This window comes from Aphelocoma coerulescens, chromosome 2 (assembly GCF_041296385.1).
Source record: "Aphelocoma coerulescens isolate FSJ_1873_10779 chromosome 2, UR_Acoe_1.0, whole genome shotgun sequence".
Classification (NCBI taxonomy): domain Eukaryota; kingdom Metazoa; phylum Chordata; class Aves; order Passeriformes; family Corvidae; genus Aphelocoma; species Aphelocoma coerulescens.
In genome coordinates this window covers 135,871,756-135,896,853 of record NC_091015.1, presented here as the reverse complement: position 1 = coordinate 135,896,853, position 25,098 = coordinate 135,871,756, and the positions used below count along the sequence as shown (strand labels likewise).

The following is a 25,098-nucleotide window of genomic DNA, read 5'->3' as shown; positions in this document are numbered from 1 at the left end:
CAGCTTAAATAAAAGTCTCCTTAAAGGCACGTTTAATGTGTAAGTGCCATGAATAAACAAGCAGCACAAATGCAAAGTTTACTGGCATCTTGGCATCTTGTGGCTTCAAGCAGACCCCCTAGCTCTGTGTGATAAATCATTTTCCTACCACACTGATGTTCTTGCCCTGTTTCTCTACATGGCCTCTCAGGCCTTTTTTAGCCTACATATGTTTACAAAAATATATGTATATAAGAATGCCCCTCTGCAAGTTTTTTTAATGCACATATTTTCACATCATGGAAAGAAAACAACATTCACATCTAATGCTAAAAAATAAAAATCAATTTGATAGAGAGTTATATAAAATGGGTCAAAGATCTGGAAATCAGTATTCTGGTAATCAATTTTCTTCTTGTTCCAGTTTGGCCAAATTTAGAGATATATCCTCTGAGAGAAGGCAGGCTACAACCACCCCTCCCCCACCAGGTTCGTGAAAAAATAAATTTTCCTCGAAGGAAAAAGAAAGAGATAAAAACTATTTATTTAACAAACACACAGGAAAAGGGATAATAATGCTAAATGATAAAACCTCCCACTCTGCTGAGAGAAACCTGGGGGAAAATTCAGAGTCCTTCCGTAGATCTCTCTCCCCCTCCTTGGAGCTGGGACGGGGTGGTGGGCCCACCTCCAGGGCCAAGGCCTCGGTGGAAAGTCCTCCCGATGTATTCTGATGTTGAAACAGTCCAGCAGAGAGAAAAGTTAAAAAATAAAGTCCCAGGAAAACAAAAGTTCAACTCTCCAGAAGAAAAGGAGCTGGGGAAAAAAAACTGCCAAAAGCTGGCTGGAAAGAAGAGCAAGCCGGGTGCTTCCCTTCCCTCTCGCTCTCCTGCCGCAGCTGAAAATAAAAGTCTCTATCTCTGTGTGACCTTGAACAAGCTGCAAACTGCTTTGAAAAAGTTTTGCTCAGTTTTTCCTCCCCGCTCTCAGGCTCAGTTTAAAGGCATAGAAAGGCACAAGAATTAATTTCTGGGCATAGGGTAGAGATATGGGATACACATCATAAAGTCACCCCAAGACACTTCTTTACTTCACCTTTCACTCCATGATATTAACAAGAAACACCTAGGTCAGATGTGTCATTAAAGATTGATGCAAATTTTAAAAAAAAAACTATTTTTTTCTTATCAGATCAATTAATTGTCCATATTGAAACCCAAATTTATTAGACTACAGGGGCAAAAAAACCTTTTTTTTTTTTTTTCCCTAAGCAGCCAGAGCCATTATACCTGAAAATTATCTGGATTTTGTATATGCATCACTAACAGATGCATTGGTTCAGTTCAAGTGCAGAACTGGCCTGACTGACAGTGTTGCAGGAATTAGTACTCATTGGGAAAGTAAGACGGGTTCTGTTCTGGACCTTCTGTCATCAGTAGTTATTGACTAAATTCCACTGGCAGATGCTGCTTTACTGGCGATGATATGAGTCAAAAGAACATAGCATTGAACTCAGGTACACAGTTGAGACTTAATATTGACACAAGAACTTTCTTTAACATCACTGAAAAATTAGATATGCAACTATTTAGAAAGAGTGAGAGCAATGTTATGTCTTGATAGTCACAGCTGAGACTATCTAATTTAACTGCATATAAAACTGACAATTCTAGATAGCTGGTTCGTGTACTCAGGAAATATAATTAGTCATTACCATTTTATGTCCAACAAAATCAACTTAAAATAGAATTTATTTAGTCACGTTCAAAGTTATTTAACATATCATACTAGGTTTTCTTCAGGGATTTCACTACAAAATTCTGCCAAATTTTCCCTAAATACTATAGTATTCCTGTTCCATGCAGGAGTTTCATATGTAAATACTTCAGAAACAGTACTTAATAATTAATTATTATATAAAATTTTTAGAAGGTTTATAGTAAGCCTATTTCAAAATAGTTATTAGTAACTGCGATATAACAAAAATATTAGTTGTTCTAATGAGATATAAAACTCAACAATTTTGATGATTGGAATGAATTTTCCTGAAATATCAGGCTTTTATATCACACACAGAAAGATATTTAATATATTTACATAAGGTGAAAAAAGTGCAGTTTCTTAGCTGTAAACCTTAAAATCTAGGTATTAACGTTAAAGCTTTATTGAGTCTATCACTCCTCAAGCTTTTATATAAATAGTATCTTTACCATAAAATCTAATATATCAGGCAAATTCAAAAGATTTAAAACTTTTTTTTATACTTGCCCATGTTTGTTGTCTCTGTGCATGTGTAATATGCTGGCTCACAAACTTGGACCATTACCAAGCTTTTAGAAACAATTCTGTATCATCACTTCACATGCTTCATCTTCCGTCCCATTAACTTAGACGAGTAACCCACATAAGTGAAAACTCTTTTAAAAGTTCTCCTGTGCTCTGTACCTCTGTGCATAGCATCCAGGTGTTGATTTTCATACTGGTTTAATCTAACAGTGATGACATTTTGTTTGCACAGCACTGTCTGGCACACTGGCCTTTGGCTGCCCATTAAAATTCACATATTACCACAACACAAACAATGAATGTTAGAAATAGTGCCTTTCAGCTATTGCCTGTGGCCAAAACCAGAGTGCACAACTTTGACCTTGTAAAATAGATTGGACAGATGCTGAAACAAAGTCCACCAACATTAGAGGGGTGATTTGTACTGACTTCAATGGGTCCTGTAGCAGCTCTTAGGCCAGTTCAAATTCTATTGCAATCACACTGCAAAAAAAAAAAAAAAATCCAGTAACTGGGGTGACACCCAAACAGAGAAAGCTTTAATAAAATCTAAGGAGTTAAATACAATTTTGTAAAATGTCCTTTGAAGTCTTGTGCAGTATTTTCTTTGACTGGAAAACAGTTTTAAAAATGTTTCCTGAAAAATTATAGAAATTGGATTCTTTCCATCCCTGGAACAAATGCAAAGTTTAATAATTTTCAAAAATTTCTAAAAATATTTTTACACTTTCTATTGGAAATGTGAACACTTTGCTAAGTTAATTTTTAAATAAGTTTAAACATTTAATCATTTTCCAGCAAACTGTTCAGAAAAATAGCTTTAAGATGCTTTAAAGCATAACCATGTACTTCCACACCCTTGACAATGACAAGTAAAAAAATAGAGGCCACTAAGGAAGAGCAATTTCTTTTAACAACATTCATCATTGAGACAAGATAGATATACAGTTCTCATTTAAGTAAGTAAATTCTTGTTTCTTCAGCCCTAATTTTTGCTGTTTGCTCATTACATTTGTGCAAACTGGACTAAAACAGTAAAGGCAAAATATTTCAATTAGCCTCCTTGAAATCTCACTTCATGAGATAATCAGATATCTGTGTTAGACAGAAGTCAAAAAAAAAGTGTTTTGGAGAGTTTAGGTCATCATCTATCCCAGAGCACCCTGCACCAGCACAGCAGCAGGGATGGAGGCTGTTCTGTCCTGGGCCACCATGGGCTCCACACCACCACAAGAAAATCATGGTTGCTGTCTGGATAACCCAGCACACAAACGCTCATGGAGGGGTGGGAGCCATGAGTGTGGGTAAAATATTTTCTCTTGCTAAGATTTTTTTCCCCCCAATCTAAATCACGTAATTTATGGATCAGTATTGGATTGTCTTTTCAAATTAGAGTCAAGTAGAAACAAAAGGGAAATTGTAGTGGTCAATTATGATACATCAATTTAGTGTATATTTACTGAATTCTGAAAACTAATTAATCCTTATTGCATGAAATATGAGAACAGCAGACTATAAAAGAGCTGTTTAAATTCACTATTAAATAGCATGCAAACATAACATTCACCTAACTCCTCTCATAAGCAAGACCCTCATTTGTGAAAGTAAAAATAGGACAAGATACAGTTTTGGGCAGCAATAGATCTGGGCACTGAATCACTGTCTATGTTCTTTTGGCACTGACTGAAGCATGCTGGCATGATTTTTTCTCAACTGCATAACGTCACTCACAAATGGAGAACAAATACTAGAGCTACTGCTCTGAAAACACACTTCCTCTGTCACATCTAAAGAAATCCCATTGAGATTTTCTTAAGAAAAACAGAGGTAGGATATTTGTGCCAGCAGAAGGCAGCAATACTTGCTATTTAACATTTACCGAGTTATCTGGAGAGAGCAGGGAAAAAAAAAAAAAGCACTATACAGAGAAAGGGATGAATTTAAATCCTCTGTGTGTAACTGATATAAATGAAAGTATGAAGTTGTCTCTTTGCCCTGTGCAAGTGCAGGGGAGAAGTGAGGGCAGCAGGCGATGGTATGTGTCTGAAATAACAAACCCTTTCCACTAACACCCGAGCTAATGCACCGGTGCAGGGGCAAAGCCAGAGGAGAGAAGCTGCAGAAGCTGAAACAAGCTTTTCAAATTTTACAGAGACATGCAAACTGGTGGGGGGGTGGAGGAAGATGCAGTGCCTTGGCTTAATTCCTGTAGTGTCCTGTCAAGTCCATCGAGCAGAACACAAAGGCAGAATTTGACCTGTATGTTACAGTCCTCAGAGCAAAATACAAACATAAATGCATAGAAGTTATATTCACTTGAGTCAGTATGAACAGAGCTTTGGGACAAGGAAGTGAGAACGTTGTTTTGGCCCAGGAGAATAATCTATCTTTTCAAGATGAAGAAATTAAAAGAGTTTTTTTCTTGTACTTGAATAATTAAAATTTCCCCTCTAACATGCTAGATAGGCCACTGCCACAGACCTTCAGGGCTATCTTACTTCATTTGAATATATTGCACAAAGTGAGAAATAACTGAAACTGGAAAGAAATATTAATTTCAGCTTCTCTCTGATTTCACTTTACAATATATTTTAATTCCAGTTTTGACATTGTGTCTGACCCAGGACAGTTGAACAAAGAGCTATTTTTCAGTTCCCCTTTCCTCCTCCACAAAAGCTTCATGCTTTAGCAGCTCTAAGTCACTGGAAAACATAAGCTAACATGAAAAAGGAGTCTAACAAGTACAGGGTTCATACCTTGGAGCAGTGTTTTAATACTGTGATTAAATTTGTATTCCCCCTAAACTGCGTTTTGTTTGAACTCCACGGCTTGTGATCCCGTTTCCTCCCGTTTTCTTGATGTCAGCTACTTCGGTGCTGGCAGAAGATCCCTCTGAACTGCAGCTGCATTTGTAAATGTTTCATCAAAGGCCCTGAGCGTCTGGTAAGCAGCAGAACCGGTGGGTGCTACGAATGTGATCTGGGTCTATCTCGGGGAAGAACAGCATGACCGTATTTACTGCCGATGCTATTCTGGGGGCTGGATGACGTGCCTCTCCCCTCTGGCTGAGCAACACTTGCCCGTTCGTCTTTCAACACTCACTCCCAGCATGACAGGATAAAATAAAACAAAATTTACTGGTAGCAAGCATACTTGCATATTGAAGACTTCCATTTTAACAACTTCATGCACACACATAGTCTTATTTCAATAATCATGTTATACGTTTTGTACTCAAGGTAGATAAGATTTTAGGTCCCATTTTAAAAAATAAAACCATAATAAGAAAAAGAAAAGTATTACCTCATAAAATAATTCAAATTATTATGGGGGCACAAGCTTATTTGTCCCCATAAATGAACTCTTAACTCAGGACAGTGGCAACACAGTACCTCCAGCTCTGCACAACACTTCCAAATGTGGACAGCAGCTGTGTCTCCCAAAAACTGTGAAAGTAGGGGGGGAAATACTGTATTTGTTAAAGCAATTGTGCACATATGATCACCTCTTCCAAAATCAGGCAAGTAGTTTACAAACTGAACCTCACTCAATAGCCAGCAGAATGAGCCAGGCACTTCCAGTCATTGATTAAACCCAACCTAGCGCAAGATCTGTGCTAGAATTTGTAAGAGAAAGGAGAAAAAAAGAAAAAACCCAAACAAATGAAAAACCTAACAAAATTCCCAGATTGAAATGACATGCACATTTTTCACACTTCAAGTGTTATAATTTTGCCAATATTATTCTTTTCTAATCTAGAAATATGCCACTGATACCAAATGGCACAGAAAAGATCCCAATTTCTTTTTCTTCTCTTAAGCCTATACAATGAAATTTTCAGCACTAAAACTGGAGAATCACAAAGTTGCATAGTACTGGATTCATTCCCTTTCTGGATACTGAAATTTAAGGTAGAACATCCTGACATCATAAATTTTCAGAATTGGCTGACATTTTTTAAATACTTCATTTGGCTCAATTTTGCAAATATGCAACCAGCTGGTAATAATAAAACCTGATTTAAAGTTTCGTTAGACAAAAACTGCAGTCTCAAACTTACATAAAACCAAAACTATATCCCTTTACATATGAAAACAAAACTACAACCCCCAGTCTTAGCATGTTGTATCACAGAAACAGTCCTCCAGCTCTATTTTTTTTTTTCATGAAAGAACTTCTTATAAGCAAAAATAGCAGATAGATAACTGTGGGTGAATTAACAAATTTTTTGCTATGTTATCACATGAAATAAGGGAATTTCCAAATCAATTTCACTTCTCAAATCAGCTGAAAAAAAACTTTGTACCTAACATATCCAAATATTTTGTACCTAATATAACCAAATACCATGGAGGTTAATGACAAGTTTTAAAATCAACAACCTAAAACAGATACAAAGGTGATTGCCACAATGGACTTAATAGCACAGGTGATTTTAGGCATACCTACAAGTGAAAGATTTAGTGATGAATACATGCCTAACTAAACACAAATTATTCTGTAAGTCAATTACATTTATTATGCATTCAGGCAGAGAATAGCATATAATTGTTTTTCAAATATACTGTATTATTAGGAAGACATACATTCCATGATTAGAGCAGACTCTCAGAGAAGAGATATTTTTACCTTCTGCAGAAATCTTAGATTAAATTCCACCATTACATACTTAATACAAAGTATAGGTAGTTTAGAAAAACTCAAATAATGGATACTTTCTCATAAAGGGAGAAAGATCATTTTGTACAAGATCATAAACTTCTACATAAAAGGATTTTATTTACTATGACAACTGCAGTTACTAAAGGATGATACTTTGATAAAAAGCACTATGATTCCACAACTAGAGGAAAAAAAAAAAAAAAGATTACTTTTAAACAAAAGTAAGGCTTAAAACTCTCCAAATCATACAGGTTGTTTTTAGGAAAAAAATACGGCAAATACTAATTTGTCCAATGTGTATCTTGCCAGAAACACATAACACAGATATACCTAACTTATTCATATGCAGAGCTGCAAACACAAAACTCATGTGAATTCACCAAAACAAGAGCATAAAAACTGTACTGACATTCAAAATTCTGCATTGGTGATTGTGTGTTCCAGAGTGCAGAATCGAATCTCTAAGTGAAATTTCAGTGGACAAATAGAAAACTATTTTGCAGCAATGTGATATTACAGTAAGAGCATTTGCTAAAAAAGCCAGTTTTCAAGATGCAGAGGGGGCTGATACTGTAATCCACACAGTGAACAGGTTTCTTCATCATATAAAAACATCATGACATTATGTTATGATCATGCAAAAAGCCAGCAGAAGAGAAGCAAATGAAGAAAAAATGAAATCTCATACCAGCTGGGAGGTTTAATTCACTGGTTAGGCTGATTATGATGCACTAACCCTAAAAATTTAAGTATCAAAATACATTAAGGTGTTTGACTTGCACGTTAGCTGTGGTGAGAGCAGTTTTCTTCCCCAGGACAAATATTCCTGGAGAAGCAGAAGAAACTTATCAATATGGTGCACTTCTGAACTCAGGAATAACAAGCATCTGTTTGTCTTTTACTGTTTTATCAAAAATCAGTTAGAGTAAGCCGCATTATCCTCACCAAAGTTTAAGCAGATTGAGGGAGTGGCTTTCTATTAATGGTCTTTGCAGTGCAGCCTGCTTAGCCCTGTGGTAATGTCCTCTAAAGCTCAATTCCTCTATTGCAGACTTTGTTAATGGAAACATATCTCAAAAGTTACTATACTGTGCATAAAATATCCATATTACATTCAGTATCAAACAGCAAACCCCTCAGCTTTTGCATCCTGGTAGCATTTACCTTGTTTTCTCCATCATAAACTGAAAAAAAAAACCCAAACACCAACAAACCCCAAACGCTTTCATATTTAGAATGACAATGATTTTCAACTAATTTCACAAATGGATTCACTCAGAAGAACTAATTGTCTGGGGTGTGACAAGCACCAACACTAATTCATTGGTGAAATGCAACATTTGTTCTGATCCAGTACAGCAAAACCGGAGCATTACAACAGCCAAGGCCATCAAAAAGTCTTTTAAAATTAGAAATATAATATCTAATTGCTATTTTAACATTAATTTATCACCATTCAATTAAAAAAAATACATTTACATTTTTATTTAAAAAACCCCGAAGAAACTCACAAGACAGATCCCATGTTAAGATAAAATTAGGTATGAATGCAGACAGACATACAACCTCATCCCTATGTCTGATAATATTGGCCTGATAAAATCAAGGCAGATTATAAGGAACTGCAAGCTCTGGGGGGCAGCTGGAGAAGTGTGATCCCTACAGAAGTTGGGATGGGTGCCTTCTTTGAGGGGCACTCACGATTGCAAAGGGCCCCTGGTGTGACCTACAGAGCTCTGGTCTCCTTCACTCGAGTCACATGAGACAGAAACACTGCAGAGCTGTCTGTCTGATGAAGGAATTCTCTTTACCAGAGCTCTGTGAAGGTTTGTAATCACTGGTGATGAAAATGCTAACTAATAAAGGAGGATTTTCAATTAATAAGTATCCTAAAGCATGGCAAAAGGCCTAGATTTCTGGGAAGATATAAGTGGTTCTCAATAGAGGTATTCAGAAAAATAGCACCATGGTGAGCAGGAAGGCTGTTGAACTTTTTTTCCTACAGCATTGAAGCAGCATGTATGAAAACTATTTAATTCACTAGCTAATTTACATGAAAATTACCAGAGGAATTAAGATCTCAAAAGAATGTCATTCTTACAACTTAAAAAAAGCAAAACCACAAGGTACACATCCAGGCAGAAGAGAGATGCTTTGCATATCACTAACAAATAAATATTAAACAATCCCAGTTCTTACCTTATGTGAGAGTTAATATGAATCCTCCAAACAATTAGAAAAGCTTCAATCAGGTTTTGGTCCTCCTCAGGCACCTGGAAAATCTGTAGGACATGACAATACAGGACTCAAGATTTGGGTGCTGCTGCTACTTCTTCCAAGCATGGAACAGGGTGAACGTGGGGAACTTCAACAACCAAGGGACATGTTGGGAAGGTACTACAGGATCACTACAGTACAGAACCACAGAATGGCTTGGTTTGGAAAGATCCTTAAAAGATCATTCAGTTCCAACCTCCCTGCCATGGGCAGGGACACCTTCCACTAGACCAGGTGGCTCTGGCTCAGAGCCACTTCCAACCTGGCCTCAAATATTTCTTAGGCATGGGGAGTCCACAGCTTCCCTGGGCAACCTGTTCCAGTGCCTCACCACCCTCATAGTAAAGAATTTCTTCCTAATATCTAATCTAAACCTACTCTTTCAGTTTGAAACCATTCCCCCTTGTCCTGTCACTACATACTCTTTTAAATAGTCTCCATGTTTCTTGTAGACTTCCCTCAGGTACTGGAAGGCCGTTGTGCAGAGAAAAGTTTTTTTATTGAGCAGATAAGTGACTACATCAAATCTGGAATATTTCTTCTTTTTTAATCAACGGGGGGTAAACTGACTGCAAGTGCAAGACTGAGGGCAACTTGGGTGAAAGATTATGGGGAAAATGTTACTTGTAATTCCTAGAAAAAGAGAATGGATTTACAAACAAACAAGGTGAACAGTAAAGCTGCCAGCTTTTCTGTATGCTTTCAATTGCATCAGGGCAATTGTTTGTATAGATGCTCTGCAAAAAGAGCAAAGGATTCAGCTTTAAGAGCAAAATAAAAATAAATCTTTTTGCTGGATTATTTTTAAGATGGATTGGTTTCCTGATCCAAATCACAGCTCACTGAAGAAACAGTTGTGCTGGCAGCACAGAGGGCTGGGGGCATGAGAATATCTCAAGCCAGTGTCTGCCAAGACTGCCCTGTAAAAACCACAAACTTAAGATTTGCTCTCTAGTAGGTTTTATTTTGATTATAAACTCTAAAGAGAGCAATCTGTAAATATAATGTGAATATAATTTGAAAATAATGTGAAGGGCATAAACATAAACTGCCTCAATGTAAAGGGAAAATTAGTATCATGAGATAAACTTGACTAAAAGGAGAGCTCTTCAAGGATCCTGAAACACTAGAAGGAAGCATACGCAAGTAAAAAGTAGGTCAGATTACTAAAGGATGAATTTTAGGGAAGAGTGCAAGTATGTAGGGGCAAAATCAGAAAGGCCAAATCATAGAATGAGTCTTAGTTAGGAGCAGAAAGGGAAACTGAGAAGCCCTAGAGAAGGAGGACGGCAAAGGGAAAGGCTGTGCTGCTTCTCAGTGGGGAGGAAAAGCTTTAAGCCGCACCACTGAGATAAACCAAAGTGCTAAAAGCTTTTCTGTTTCAGCCTTCACTAAAAGAGATATTATGTATTTTAACTTCAGCAAAGCTGCTGATGTTTGTTAAATGTGATCTAAGTAAAGCTGTAAGAGACTACACATTGTTTATAGTTACTAAGTAATGGTTATTAATTATTAAGTCCCAAGCCTGAAGGATGTATGAAATACTAAATCTGTATCAAATGCTTTAATATTCAATACCTTCATGAATAACTTTGTAATCTTGGAAGAGTTCAGTTATTGGACATGCAAATGTGCAAACTGTTAAAAACCTGCGAGAAACTGCAATGTGGGATTAAAACTCAAAATTAACTTAATTTGGGAGCATAATCTTAAAGGGGGAAAAAAGAGTGTGCTAGTGAAAGCCTACTAAGTGAAACTCAACTTCACTAGTACAAAGTGGGAAGCAGCTAGTTAAACAATATTTTATGGGAAAGGATTAGGACAACAGCAAATCACAAACTGAACATCAGTTTTTACACATCATCTTGTTATGTGGAGGAGAACAGAATCACCATACTGCCGACTCCTGGCACCAGTGTAAAAAGAATAATGTCATTTGGGAGTCACATAGAATGATGCTACTTTAATATGACACAATATTGGCCAAATAGCATGGTTTGTATTTGAAATCACTCTTTAGCAACTACATAACATAATTAGATGAAGTTCAGACAACCACAACTGTGACAATCATGAGGTCTACAAGAAAATAATGAATCACAGAGCCTCCTTAGGCTAAAGAAAAAGGCTCAAGTAAGACTAGACAAGCCACCTTCAAAAGTGGGAACGTGCTACAAAGAGGAAATCCATAAACCTTTCCTGTCTTCCCCAAGGAAGCAAAACTTGAACTACAGCAGTTGCAAAATTCCTATCACCATTCAGGAAAAATTTACTGGGGATAAATCTGATTTTCTAGATCTTTTCCACCTATATAATTTGAATGCTGATTTAGGGTAATGACTGATTTTACACTTTTGTTCAAATCAAGTGTTGCAAAATCAAACACATTTGGAGTTAGTTTCTTTTCTTTCTAAATTGATTAAGGTATAGTGACCCACTCATTTTTGTTCTGTAGACATATATAAAAAACCCCAAACCAACCAACAGTACAACTCCAAATGTTGACAAGATCCAGAAACAATATATTATATTTCTCTGCTATTATAAAAATATTGTAATATCTTTATAAATTAAAAAAAAAATCATTCCAACACACTGTACCTTATTTGTATAGAATTCTGTTACAGTTAAAATCACTCTAGAGACAAAGGTGTTCAACATAAATGCTGCATTTCCTTAAAAAACAAATAAATGCATTTTTATTTAAAATCTAATTCAGTTGCTTGGAACAATGCTGAAAATAGAAGTCTGGGTACAGAACATACTCATCTTGTTTTCAAGTTAGAAGAGGATCTGTATTTTTGATTTTGTAAGCTTTATCAGCACTTTTGCAAAGAAAATAATAACTGTATTCACTGAGCAAGCACAATATCTCTGGAATTAAATATACTGTCTTACTGGCTAGGTCCCAGCTTCAAGTGTGAGGTAGAACTGACACTTACTGATGCACCCAGGAGAGCAGATTCATAACACAATGTTGCTCAAATATTATAGCAGATTTTTTGAAAAGAAAAAAAAATCCTCTAGAATTACTGTTTCAGTATTTACACTAACTTATGTGGATTTACAGTGTATAAGGAAAAAGTAGTATGTTCCTGTTCTAGAAGTCAGACAAAATTATTTGTGTTACAGTTACACAGAACTATGCTTAAAAATTTTAACGTAGACTCCAGACACAAAAATCGGCATAAAAGTTGTGGCTGTTCCTATGGAGCCAGAAAAGACCTATTTGCCTTTGAAATTTCTACACTGTGGGTTTTGTACTACCTTTACTTCTGTATTTCTGCCTCCCACACAGCAGTCCTGTGTGTGAACTCCTCCAATACAACGTGTGAGGCATGGAGCTCATCAGTGAAACATCCTGCCTCCATTCTGCAAAACACTTGAGAACAGTCTTCGGAGCTTTGCTTTATTTGAGCACAGATATCTTGCAGATGTTTAATTTAAAGCTCATGTGTAGTCCCACTGAAGTAAATGGGATTACCAAAGTACTTAAAGTAATTCCCTGCTGAATCAGGCTTTTAAAAGTAAGAATAAATGTGCCTAATTTTTATTCATGCATCAGATATCTATAGACTAATAGTTTACACTCAGCAGTTTTGTATCCAGTCATTATTAAATCTCTGGAGTTAGTGTATCTTCACCTGCTGCATCTGCCATCCCTATAGCAAGGACCTTTTTCAATATAACCCTGCAGCACAGTTTTTTGCATACATACTGTGTCATCAGGCACTCATGTTTTGCATACATATAGTGTCATCAGACATAGTACTGTGATGACTTTTTTGTAAATAATAAATAAACTGCACCTGGCTCTTGTATTTTCTGAGTGTTACATGCATGAAAGACTTCAGAAAAGAACTCTTGTAATGTAGATTAAAAAAGTAGTGGAAGTAATTCCATTTACTTTGGACAAAAGAGAAGCTCATTCATATATCTGTAACTGCTTACTTCCTGCATCTATGGAGTTGTAGAATAATTTTTAAGTTAATTCTGGGAAGAAGGAAAGGAAACAAATCTGTGGATCTGAGCTATGTAACACATACATGCTAAAGGTTGAATATGGGCATTACTTACACCATGGCCAGAAGCAAATATGAGGTGGCATGAACTACAGTTGAGACTTGTCAATGCAAAATCTGTCAGCAAAATAAGAAAACCAAACCAAAAAAACAAATAATGAATCTACAACCTCATCAGCAATGAGACACCTGTGGCTTCTTTTACATCATCAAGACCTGGCTAAGTGATGCTGAGAGCTCTCTGCAAAGCACTTCTATTCTCATATCTACTAAAATTTATCCCCTGCTGAAAATATAATAAGAGAAGGCTGGCAGTGATGAATTCGTCTTGTCATCAAGCATCAAGTTCATTTAAATTGATTACCTCATTTAAATGAGTACACCTGGAAATATCAACCACATGCAAAATTACCACTGATTTTAGCATCATTTGCAGGTCACTATAAAAGGACCTACTAACACATATGTGATAACAAAAGAAAAAGAATACAATTCCTTCCTGAAATTTTCACTGTTCATCTCTGGCCCACCTGATCTTGTTGGTTCAGCTAACATAGTATTAAAACCTGGAAAATTTAAATCAAGGCGGTAAAACAAATGACTAATAGGTGCCTATTTAAAAATTATGCAATAGTGCAACATCTTCTACTGTACAGATGTAAGAATTTAAGGCAGCCCCAATATAGCTGTAGGTTTGGGATACCATAAGAGACATTATATCAACAGCTTTAGGGACAAACAATTCATCGCTACATAACAGTACAGTAACACATCAGGGGTGCAATTACCCAGGTCTTTACAACAGCAAATCCAGTTATTCACCAATACTGAGCCAAAAGTGATACCCAGCTTGGTAAAGGACTTGCACGACTGTGATTGTTGTCTAGGCCATCAGGCAGAGGGACACAGCTGGTTCTTCAAAGGAACAGCCCAGATCCACAGAGGAGCTGGGAAAATCTCACATTCCCTCATCAGACGCACCTCTTCCACTGCCTAGCTGCAGCAGCACTGTCTGGGATTGCTAACCTGTCTTCACAGCACACCTCTGCTCCCCTCCGTGCTGGTTGTGTCCCAGCAGTGCACAGGGCACAGAAGTGTTGTCCAACGCAATACTGGCTTGACACCTCAGTTGTGCACACAGAACCAAGAAACACCGTGTAAAGCAACAATAGCCCCACAACAGACACACCCAATGCTCAGCAGCTCCAGTTCAACCATGACAACTTGTGTGCTTCAAAAAAGTCTGGTCATATAATAACATGCAGTTATGAATAGGCAACCTCAATGACTAGCTAACTGTATACCAGTATCAGCTATTATGCATGCTGACTTCCAACAGGTCGTTCCCCACAACCATATAAAGTGTTTCAATCTTCTGTAATTCTGTTCAAACGTGACAGGGCTTATCTTCTGTCAGAATAAAGAAAACAGGAAAAAAAATTAATAGAGTGAAATAGGAAAGTAGTGAAAAAATTAATAGAGTGAAATAGTAAACTAGTGAAAAAATTAATAGAATGAAAATAGTAAACTCCTCAAAGCACATGTGTTTTCATCACTACTGTTTCCAATCTTTTTCTTGAGCAAGAAACGCAAGACATGTAGAGCATAAAACCCAGTAAGTTCGACCAATGCTCAAAGAATACTGCACTGCATCTTCTTCAGCAATCCCACCCACTCCAACATTTTCAGACTTCCCCTCCATTCTCAATAACAGCTTTCCAAAAATATCACATTGCAGTGAAGGTCTCAGTCCTTAACTTCAGCACACTTCGTAGCCTTGTCCAATGATACTTGAAAGACTGCATGTCTGTGCTACAGAAACATTTTTTTTCTGGTTTTCTACACTCCAAAACTATGGAACAAAATTTTCTGGGCTCAAAGGGGCACTGAAAGCTTCTCCATCTTCTCATGAAAAGGCACAAGTCTTGGACTGCGTTTTTTTCTCTTTGTATGTATGTGTTCAAATGTGTGTGCAGAGTCTTCTACTTCCACATGTTCAAGCAGAACTAGAAATCCTCTTACTGGCACCAAAAGAAGGCGTTGAAGTACACACTTCTAATGATGAGAGGAGACAACAGTATCAGTTATGGTGCCCAATTCTCCCCTAGAAAGAGTAGAAATACTTTGGCACTAAACTGTGTAATTGTGGCATAAAAATGCACACACAAGAGTGTGCTGTGAAGCAAAAAGTTTGAAAATTTATTCAACTTCTATGGGTATGTTTAGTATGTGCAGTACTTTAATTTCATTTAGGTTTAAATCAAAACTGCTCACATTTGGGCTGAATTTGGCAGATTTCTGAGGCTCAGCTGTTTCAATTTCTAATGTTTTGTGTTCAAATCTTTCATTTGCAATTATATTTCTGCTTTTATTCATCACTACTAACATAGCCATTGTTATTTCCTCACTTTTCCAATCTGTGTCCAGATAGTACCACTACCCATGATTAACAAATATGATTTATGCTTCTAACAAAATCCCCATTGAAGAGGAACATTTTCTTTCATATTTTTTCCAGTCCTGGTCTGTAACTGTGAAAGAACAAAAAGCTAAGATGCCATGACGGCAGCTTTCAATCCCTTCCCTGCTATTCTCTCTGCAGTTTCTACGCTTCCATGTTTCTCCTGTCATTTGCCCTTATAAATTTTTATCTGCTTATCAAAAATCTGGCAAAGAAGTACTTGGCAGGATTTAGAGCTCTTCGGTCACCTGATGACCACGGAGCTGATGGCATAATGAGAGGCTCCTAATGAAGTTCCCAGCAGTGCTATCCCTGAAAGGCCTCGATATCACTCAAGTTCTTTTTGCCCCGTACTTCTCCACCCGTGGAACTTGGTGGGCTCCACGTATGATTTGGAAAACGGACAAAACACAACTCGGATGTGCTCTTCATGCACAATTTCAGCTTAAACCTCGTCTCGAAGCTCAGGGCAAGTGAAGAATAAATTTAAAAAAAACAAAACCAAAACTAAGAATCACAAGTAGCACTCGGAAACCCTCTCTCTTTGACTACTTGTTGCAGGTGCTAGCAGGTGTAGCAGCAACCTGTTCGGGAACCCGAGGGGCGAGCAGCGCCGAGGCAGGGCAGAGCACGGAGCCCCCACCGCCCCGCGGGCATCGCGGGGGCCCCGGCCCGGCTTGCGCGCTCCCGGCTCGCCCCGCCCCGGGCCAAGCGCGTCCCCGACCAGCGGGGGGCACCTTTTCCCGGGAGCAGAAGACACACGGAGACCGCCCCGGGAGCAGCCGCCTTCGCCCGCTCGCTCCCGGGGGACAAGCCCGCCCAGGCGCGGCAGCCGCGGGCTCATCCCCCAGGGGCGCGCACCTGCCCCGCGGCAGCGGCGTGGCCACACGGGGCGGACCCGGGCGGGAGCGGAGGGGCGGGCGGGGAGGAGCGGGGGGCGGGCGCCGCTCGGCGCCGCGGGGCTGCGGCTGGGCTGGGCGCGGGCGGCCGGCCGGCGGAGCGCTCGCAGTCGCGGGGAGCGCCGGGGCTGTCGGGCGGGCGGCGGGCGGGAAGGCAAGGCAAGGCAGGCAGAGCAGGGAAGGGAGCGGAAGGCGGGCGGGAGGCGACGGCGGCGCCGCGCTCGCCCCGCTGCCCTGGATGACGGGCGGCCGGTTCGACTTCGACGATGGCGGCACCTACTGCGGCGGCTGGGAGGACGGGAAAGCCCACGGGCACGGCATTTGCACCGGGCCCAAGGGGCAGGGCGAGTATGCCGGCTCCTGGTCCCACGGCTTCGAGGTGGCGGGCGGCTACACCTGGCCCAGCGGCAACACCTACCTGGGCTACTGGGCGCAGGGCAAGCGCCACGGGCTGGGCGTGGAGACGAAGGGCAGGTGGATGTACCGCGGCGAGTGGTCCCACGGTTTCAAGGGGCGCTACGGGGTGCGGCAGAGCCTCAGCACGCCGGCCCGCTACGAGGGCACCTGGAGCAACGGGCTGCAGGACGGATACGGCGTGGAGACCTACGGGGACGGAGGTGGGCGCCGGCGGGGGGCGCCCCGCGCGCGGCAGCGCCGGGGGGCGGGCGGGAGTGGGGGTGGGGGGGCGCGCGCCTGCGTGGGCGCGCCGCGGGAAGGGCCCCTCCTTCCACCCCCGCGTCCTGATCGCCGCCCTCGCACCGGGCTCTCTTCTCCTTGCCCTGGCCGCGGCCGTGCACCCTTCCCGGCGCTGTTCGCTCGGCGCCCCCGAGGCCCCGTTGGCGGCCGGGGAACGCCACAGGTGCCCGGCGCCCGCCCCGCCCCACTCTGTGAGGAGCCGCCTGGCCCCGGCTGCGCTCCGAGCGCGCTGAGCTGTCCGGGCTAGGCGCTTTCTCCCGGCCAGCTGGTAGAAATCCGCATTACGGCCGCTTGCAGAGGGCTTTCCTTTCTCCCCGCCGAGGCGGCTGCTGGGCTCCCTGCCTGAGGCAGCGATGGCCGGGCGGCCGCGCCTGGCTCGAGGAGCGAGCCCCGGCACCTCGCCCCCGGCGCACCGCGTTCGTGCGGAAACGGCAAGAACTTGTTCTAATAGAGCCCTTGTGTCGTGCTGATGTGCAGGCAGGGATGGCTTTGTGCGCTCGATGCGCTCGGCTTGTAAACAGGAGGCTGGAGCTAATGGAGTGGGCACGCAGCTTGCGTAAAATCAATGAAACTTGGGTCCACCCTCATATAACTGCTGTTATTATCAAGATACGGGATAGTTTTAAGCATCCTGCTCAGAGGAGGAGGTGTGCAGTGCAGTCACGCAGACCTGCCTCTCACACCCTTCCCCGCGACAAAGCCAATGTCCCAGGGCTGAGCTCGCGGTGGGCGTGCGGAGGGACCGCGGCATCCGCCCTCCTGCTGAAGTCGGGAGCGGTCAAGAAGTCAGGGTTCAGTGAGGTCAGTGAGAACTGGAGCTTACTTGAGTGCTCACTTAGAGTTCTTGCACCTCTGTCATTTCATGCTCTGCACGATAAATAAGCCTGATACTCTTTAATTCAGCTGCTGTTAATGTCATTTGCCTCAGTGGAAGTGCCACCTGCAACTTCTGCAGAGTTGCTCTTAGTTAGGAACAAGAAAAAAGGTTTATTCCGTTGTAAGAGGACGAAAAACGGGTCTCAGTTTGAGGACTAGAGAGTTGCTGGTATTTTTTACAGACATGCTGCTTGCTTCAGCGTTCAGCAATGTGTTTAGTTAACATGCAAGAAATAGAATTTACCAAAATCAGAGGTACTGTTCACGTGATGTGACTAAAGAACTAACCCATGTATTACCTCTCCATTGATAATGTTTGTTTGCTGGTTTCTTCAAAGAATTTTTTCAGAAGATCTCTAGTCAAACTTTCAGGAGAATGAGTGGTTTTGTATTATGCGGAAGATGAAATATTTGCAGTTGAGCTCCTATTTTTTCTTTTCCGAAATACAAAATGTAGCAAGTTTGGTAAGATGCAATTCCTTCAGAAAATGAAATACACGGTGGATTTTGTACCTTTCTGTCCCCTGGTTTATAGATATTTGTAGCTGTCCAGAAATTGTTTCCTGGTGTGGAAAGTTCTGATATTCAAAGACAGCTATGTTTGTGGACTTAAAAAAAAAGAGGAGGGGAAAAGAGCACCGAAATCAAGGTATGAAAGAGATCAGTATTTCAGTTTCACTTTCCTCACACAAAGCACTCTTCGATTTTTATTTTATTTGTTTGGCTAATACATTGCAAGCAGTACTTCCCCCCACCCCTCCCCCCCCACTCCTCTTCTGGAAGAGTAAATTTGCTGTTCTAATAAATCTTCTGGAAATTATTTTCTCAAAGTTGTTTTTATCCTTTTTTCTTTAGGCTTCTTGTGGATTTTTAAAAAATTTTAATACAGTACTGATTATTGGAGGTAAATTCTCTCAATATTTGGAGTTGGAACAACACATGAAGGATCCAGTTCATACTGTTAGCTGAAATCTGTTGTCATGACTCCAGTCTTTTGCATGTTGCAGTTCATATGAACAGAGAGTGTGAAGTCCCATTGATTTTAATGAAAGTACTCATGAATGAATCAGAGCAGTACGTCATAGATGTTTGCAGATGTGTTTTCATTTTCATGCTCTGGGGACAATAGATGTATTTGCACACCAGAAGAACATCTGAAATGGGTTTATAAGGAAACCAGATTTACACATGTATCTTTAACATAATTTAAAACAGTTGGAGGGAAGCTCTTTTTATGATTACCCGAGAATACCAGCATAGAGAAATAATTCTTCAGACTATGCCAATTTCCAGTTTGTTTTAAAACTCACTATGATCCAGGCTTCTTTACTACTAGTTTCTTTGTGTTTTTTAAATATAGCCCCAGTATGTTCCTTTAAAGTGTATTGGTGGTATTACAAGATATCATTGAAGGAGGGAAAAGGAAAATAAGCATTGACAGTGTTCCTCAGTGTTTTTGCACACAACACTTTTCATGACATGAGTAATATATGTCATGCTGTGTTTAGATGCTTAAAATTGTCACTCAGTCAAATCTCTGAGGAAAACACTGTGAATTATAAACCATGATGCTTCATTCATTGCGTGTGATTACAGTGGGCCTTCAAGTGGCCCCTCAGTCTGTCCCCTGCAGCAATCTGGATTTTTGTGCCTCTTTTAAATTCCCTAGGTTTTGTTGATCTGTGAAGATGTAAAACCTACTGGAGGAGGGACTGTGGCCTAATTTGAAACTTTAGTATGTTTGAATTGGTTATTTATGGTCCTTTCAACAACAGCAAAAAGCAATTGCATGTTGTCATTCCACAGAGGGAGATCAGTGGCAAAAGCACCCTAAGCGAAGGTCACGTATGTTCGTTGATTTCTGAGAGGTCTTCTTTCTAGGTCTGCACTTACTTAATATTTGAGTCAGAAAACCATGCAAAAATCTTGATGCAACAACAAATTTTTCAAACCTTCTAAGTATCTAAGTAAAGGGTAAGAGCAAGTGGAGTAGTTAAATGGCTCCTTGGCCTCTCCATTTTTTCACAGTGTAGTTGTAAATTTTAGCTGCAAGTGGGCAATGACATTTACAGCTGTAAGATGTACCAAGGGTGTTTTAGAAGGGATGGCATACTGTAACTAAGGAAACAGGTTATGAAATTATATCTTACAGCTACTTGCCAACAAAAAGAAAAAAATACTTGATAATAGTTCTCAGGCTCGAAATATGAACACCTTTTCAAGAGAACCAATTAAAAGTCAGATGGATGGTCAGTAGTTGTGGCTGAATGTTTCTTCAGTTACAAAGGACAGTGAGCCTGGCTTTTGGAAAATTAATGCTAAACAATGTTTTATGGTCAAATACAATTTAAAATTGGTAATTACAATGGTAATTAAAATTTTAACAATTAACCCTTAGAGGAACTGCTTTGAACAGTCAACTATGGTATAAGGTGAAACAGAATATGGTGTTCATGTTGATGTAGTATTCATATTTATCTAGAGAGATCAGTAAATATTGCATATATTGCATATGTTTTTGTCTTTGTATATGGGAAAAGCTTTTTCATCGTGTCTTATATCATACGTTGTTTTATTTAATTACATTGCAGTATTCACATACCTTGTGTTGTTTAAAGATTTCTAAAATTTCTTTTATTGAATAAGGTGATGCAGTTAAAGTCTGATATAGTCAGTCAAATTACTGTACAAGGTTCTTGTATCTACAGTCTGGACACTGTCTTCCATATGCCATTAAAATACTTACCCTTTAAATTGTGAGTTGAAAAACCAAGGAAAATGAGTTGGCTTTTTAGCATTAGTATAGGAAGCCTTTCCATTAAAGGATTTGTAATGGCAGAAGATATAATAGTTACCTGCTACACTGCATAAAATTCAACCTAAATATCTCATACGTTTTAAGGACGAAATGAGTATGAATCCTCCATTTCCTTTTTGACTGTTTTCTCTTTAGAAGAAGCTGGCATTGATTTTATTTCCGCAGTAGAAAGGAAAATTGGGCTAGTGGATAGCAGCACAGCAATTGTTCTTGTTCTAATGCCCTTATGGGCAGCAGCAACCACTACCCATCTTTCTAGAGTAGTGAAAAAATACAAGTCCTAAATTAATTAAGTATTTTTGAGCTTTCCATTAAACACATGTTTATTAATTAAAATATTAGTAAGAAAAAAAGGCTGACCTTTTTTACTTCTATAAAATTCCATACTGAAATGAGTTGATTGTGCTTCAAGTCTGACATAGTAATAGCAGCATGGAGAGCCATAATTATGAGATGCTGCTCTAATGTAATATTGTGGTATAATCAAAATTAGACTTAGATTTACTATTTCAAAATTAAATTAACTGGTGCAGAACATTAGAGGGGTTATAATGTGTAGCAGTAAGTATATGTAGACAGATTCTTAGTTTCAGCATATCTTTAGAGATCCCAGAAATAGTTAGGGATAAAATGAAGTAATTAATGCTCATAACATTTTAATGTATTTCCAGGAATTTTCTGTTTAAAACAACAAAAAAACACCTTAGAATGTGGCTGTATATATTTGCAGTATTTACAGAACATGTCATACCAGTGCTTTGTGCTCATGTTTCTATTTGTTCTTCCCCATATGCTGAGTTTTTTAAAATAATCATGTTCCTAGATTCAGCACCCTTACAACCAGTACAGCAGTAGGTATCCAGGATACAGAGAATGAGAAAGAAACTAAGAAAGTTGTTTATTTGTGTCAGCAGCCATCTGTTAAAACAAAAACCTTCTACTTGGTAGAATTTTCTACAACACAGTTAACACCAGTTATGTTTTGGAACCTATCTAGTATTATATAATAAAACAGACTTACCAAATTTAATTGTGTGTTAACATTGAAATATAACATAGCAGAAGAGGTAAAGAGCAAGGAAGCACTTGATAGATGGTGAATACATATATAACCAAAACAGTATGTTTACATGAAAGAGATTGAATCCCAAAGCAAATGAATCTTGGAGCTACATTTACAACTGCAGATACTTAAAAAATATTTTCACAAAAATTTTATCAATCCCTGAATTTAACATTTGATATTTAGTTCTCTGGATAGTTAATAGGTTTTCCAATTGAAATAGATCAAAATTTTTAAAAATATTTTAAAGATTGCTTATTCATCCCTCTGTAAAAATATTTCGATTCAAAGCAGCTTTAAAAAAAAAAAAAAGAACCAGCACTAGGTGGGTGAGAGACTTCATTTTGATGAGCTTAAAGCCGTTTAGTGGGAATTAGAGTGAAATATATCAGAAAGCAAGTTATCTTCTATTTGCTGGTTACAGCATTCCTGTCACCTTCCTTTGTAGCCTCTGGTAGAAATGGCCTTCAGAGTCCAGGCACTGGCAAGTGTCAAAATAAAAATGCCTTTCGAGAATACAAGAAAATAATTGTCTGCTGTAGTAGTCTGATAAAGGTGGTGTTTGGCTCCAATACAGCTTTGCATGGACATCCATGACCTTTCATATTGTATACTGTGTTCCTCCTTACATTGGTCTTTAAAATTTTTACAAGAGTAGTTATGGTTAAATGTTTGCTAGAATGTTGTGCAATATTGTGTTACTGCCTTGCCTTTCTTATGTACTGCGAAACAAATGAAAGGCAGAAAAGGGCTAAAGAATTCATGCTTTTGATCCCTCTGTTACAGCAGAATGCAGTGCATGTTTATGTACCAGGGATACCAGAAAGTGTTGGTATGAAGAGTTCATAAAGAGAAAGGAATCCTAAGGTTTTGTTCTTTCATTCAAATCCACACAAACATTTTAAAAGATATAATTTTACGATAGAGGTTTATGACAGTGGATCCAAAGGCCCATCTGAAGACAATCTAGTGCATTGTCAAATAACTCCTGACAAGGAGAGGTCTGTAGTCACCTTAAACCCACAATAACAGGGCGGTTACTTCTGCTTGCTCTTTATGTGAGCAGCTGGGCACAAGAGCTGTAAGTGTTCTGCTCTCTCCCTTCTCTCCAGCCCTGTCTTCCTCCTCAGCTGACTACATATAATGTGTCTCTGTTTCTGCTGGCCACCTTCCCATCAGTCCACCTTAAAAAATGTTGAGGGAGTCCTGCTTTAGAAATTTCTCTCAATTTTTTTTTCCCCTGGACAGATCCATTAAAAAATGCCTATGATTATAGCTACTGTGTCTTAGTTACCAAAAGCCAGGTCAGCTGTGAAAGTGAAGGGTTTGCTAAGCGGAAAAAAAAATTATAAGAAAAACAAGTAACAAAAGTAGTTCATCTGTCTGTGTCATGTGCATCTCTTTTTTCCAAAACCAGAACTGACAATGTGAAGTTGCCTGTAGCATATTGGATGGAGAGGGCTAGGTCTTCTGCAGCTTCCTAAATTTAACTTCTTATTACTTTAAAAGGTACCTACCAGGGGCAGTGGACAGGAGGGATGAGACATGGATATGGTGTACGTCAGAGTGTACCCTATGGCATGGCCACTGTGATCCGTTCACCTCTCCGAACATCTCTGGCATCACTTCGAAGTGAGCAGAGCAATGGCACTGTTCTGCATGACGTCACTTCAGACAGTCCAGCTGGAACAAGAGGAGGATTTGTGCTCAATTTTCACAGTGATCCAGAAGCCATGGGCATTAAGAAAAAAGGAGGCTTATTCAGAAGAGGATCCCTTCTTGGTAGTATAAAACTTAGAAAATCGGAATCTAGGTCATCGATATCTAGCAAACGGAGCTCCGTCAGGAGTGATGCTGCTATGAGCAGAATTAGTTCTAGTGACGCCAACTCCACAATTAGTTTTGGAGACGGTGACTGTGATTATAGCCCTCTGGAAGACCACGTTGATGCTACCACTACAGAAGCCTATATGGGTGAATGGAAGAATGACAAGCGCAGTGGTTTTGGTATCAGTGAGCGTTCAAATGGTATGAAATATGAAGGAGAGTGGCTGAATAACAGGAGGCATGGGTATGGATGTACCATGTTTCCAGATGGCACCAAAGAAGAGGGAAAGTATAAAAATAACATTTTGGTCCGTGGAATAAGGAAGCAACTTATACCAATACGAAACACAAAAACTAGAGAAAAGGTGGATAGAGCAATAGAGGGTGCACAGCGAGCAGCTGCCATGGCAAGAACCAAAGTGGAAATTGCAACCTCAAGGTAAGTTATCAAATGTAGAGTTGTAAACCTCTGTGTTGGTGAGCACTTGCTCAGCTTTTAGTTTCACATGTGTAGCTCTATTGTCTTTAGTGGCATTACACATGTAAAACTTAGAACTTACACAAACTCTTCACTTAAAGGCGTTTAAGTTCCATAATATACTGTGAAAGTAAATTTCCATTCTTGATACATTTCTGCTTTCTCTGGAAAGGTGCCGCATTATGCCTTTAAACCTGTTCAGAAAATAAAACTGGTGAGGAAATAAGTGAATGATTTGGGGGTAAAGTTTGAATATTTTTGAATATATGAGGTAAAGTTTGAATATTTTTCTGTAAGCATGCTCCAGTTATGCTTATTGTATTGCTGATTTTTTGGTAGCATCTGAAACTCACTGAAGTTGCCCATTCGACAGTGGGCATCTTAAGATGCATCTGTTTATCTGAGAAACTGTGGTATGAACAGCATAAGAATAATGGTCAAGGATGTGCTTAGAGAATGTTGATTTGGTTGCCAGGGCAGTATCTGACAAAAGAGTTCTCTGTGAGGACTCTTCCATTTTGGAGCATGCTTTTCCTCAATTCATCTGATAATACGACCACCCCATCAGGTAGAGGTGGTCATCTTCTCCCTGTGCCTTTGCTAAGTGTTTGAGATGGGAGAAGCGTATGGGTAATGTCATTTTCACTTTGAACTCCTAACCAGCAACCAAGCAAAGTTGTTTGAAATGGAATTGTTGCAAATTAAATCAGTATAGACAATTGTAATAGGTTTTATTGTTAAGTTTGAGTGCTCT

General features: G+C 39.6%; 2 protein-coding genes across 8 annotated transcripts in view; one reads left to right on the top strand and one right to left on the bottom strand.

The window, feature by feature from the left end:
* The window catches only part of GDAP1 (ganglioside induced differentiation associated protein 1), a 31,140-nt gene extending 17,695 nt beyond the window's left edge, over positions 1 to 13,445 (bottom strand). Inside the window, exon 1 of one of the 3 annotated variants that reach the window (XM_069004960.1) lies at positions 13,282 to 13,445. The gene's annotated coding sequence lies outside the window, so the exon portion shown is untranslated. Of the gene's footprint in view, positions 1 to 5,021; positions 5,214 to 9,126; positions 9,151 to 13,281 lie in introns of those variants that run through there. The other 2 variants (XM_069004961.1, XM_069004962.1) reach the window with 2 other exon arrangements.
* A 3,264-nt stretch (positions 13,446 to 16,709) lies between these two features.
* The window catches only part of JPH1 (junctophilin 1), an 83,724-nt gene continuing 75,335 nt past the window's right edge, over positions 16,710 to 25,098 (top strand). For 3 of the 5 annotated variants that reach the window (XM_069004956.1, XM_069004955.1, XM_069004953.1), the window contains exons 1-2: positions 16,713 to 17,203; positions 23,549 to 24,305. In XM_069004956.1, coding sequence (XP_068861057.1) covers positions 16,825 to 17,203; positions 23,549 to 24,305 — 1,136 coding nt within the window. In that variant the 5' untranslated portion in view covers positions 16,713 to 16,824. Of the gene's footprint in view, positions 17,204 to 23,548; positions 24,306 to 25,098 lie in introns of all 5 variants that reach the window. The other 2 variants (XM_069004957.1, XM_069004958.1) reach the window with 2 other exon arrangements.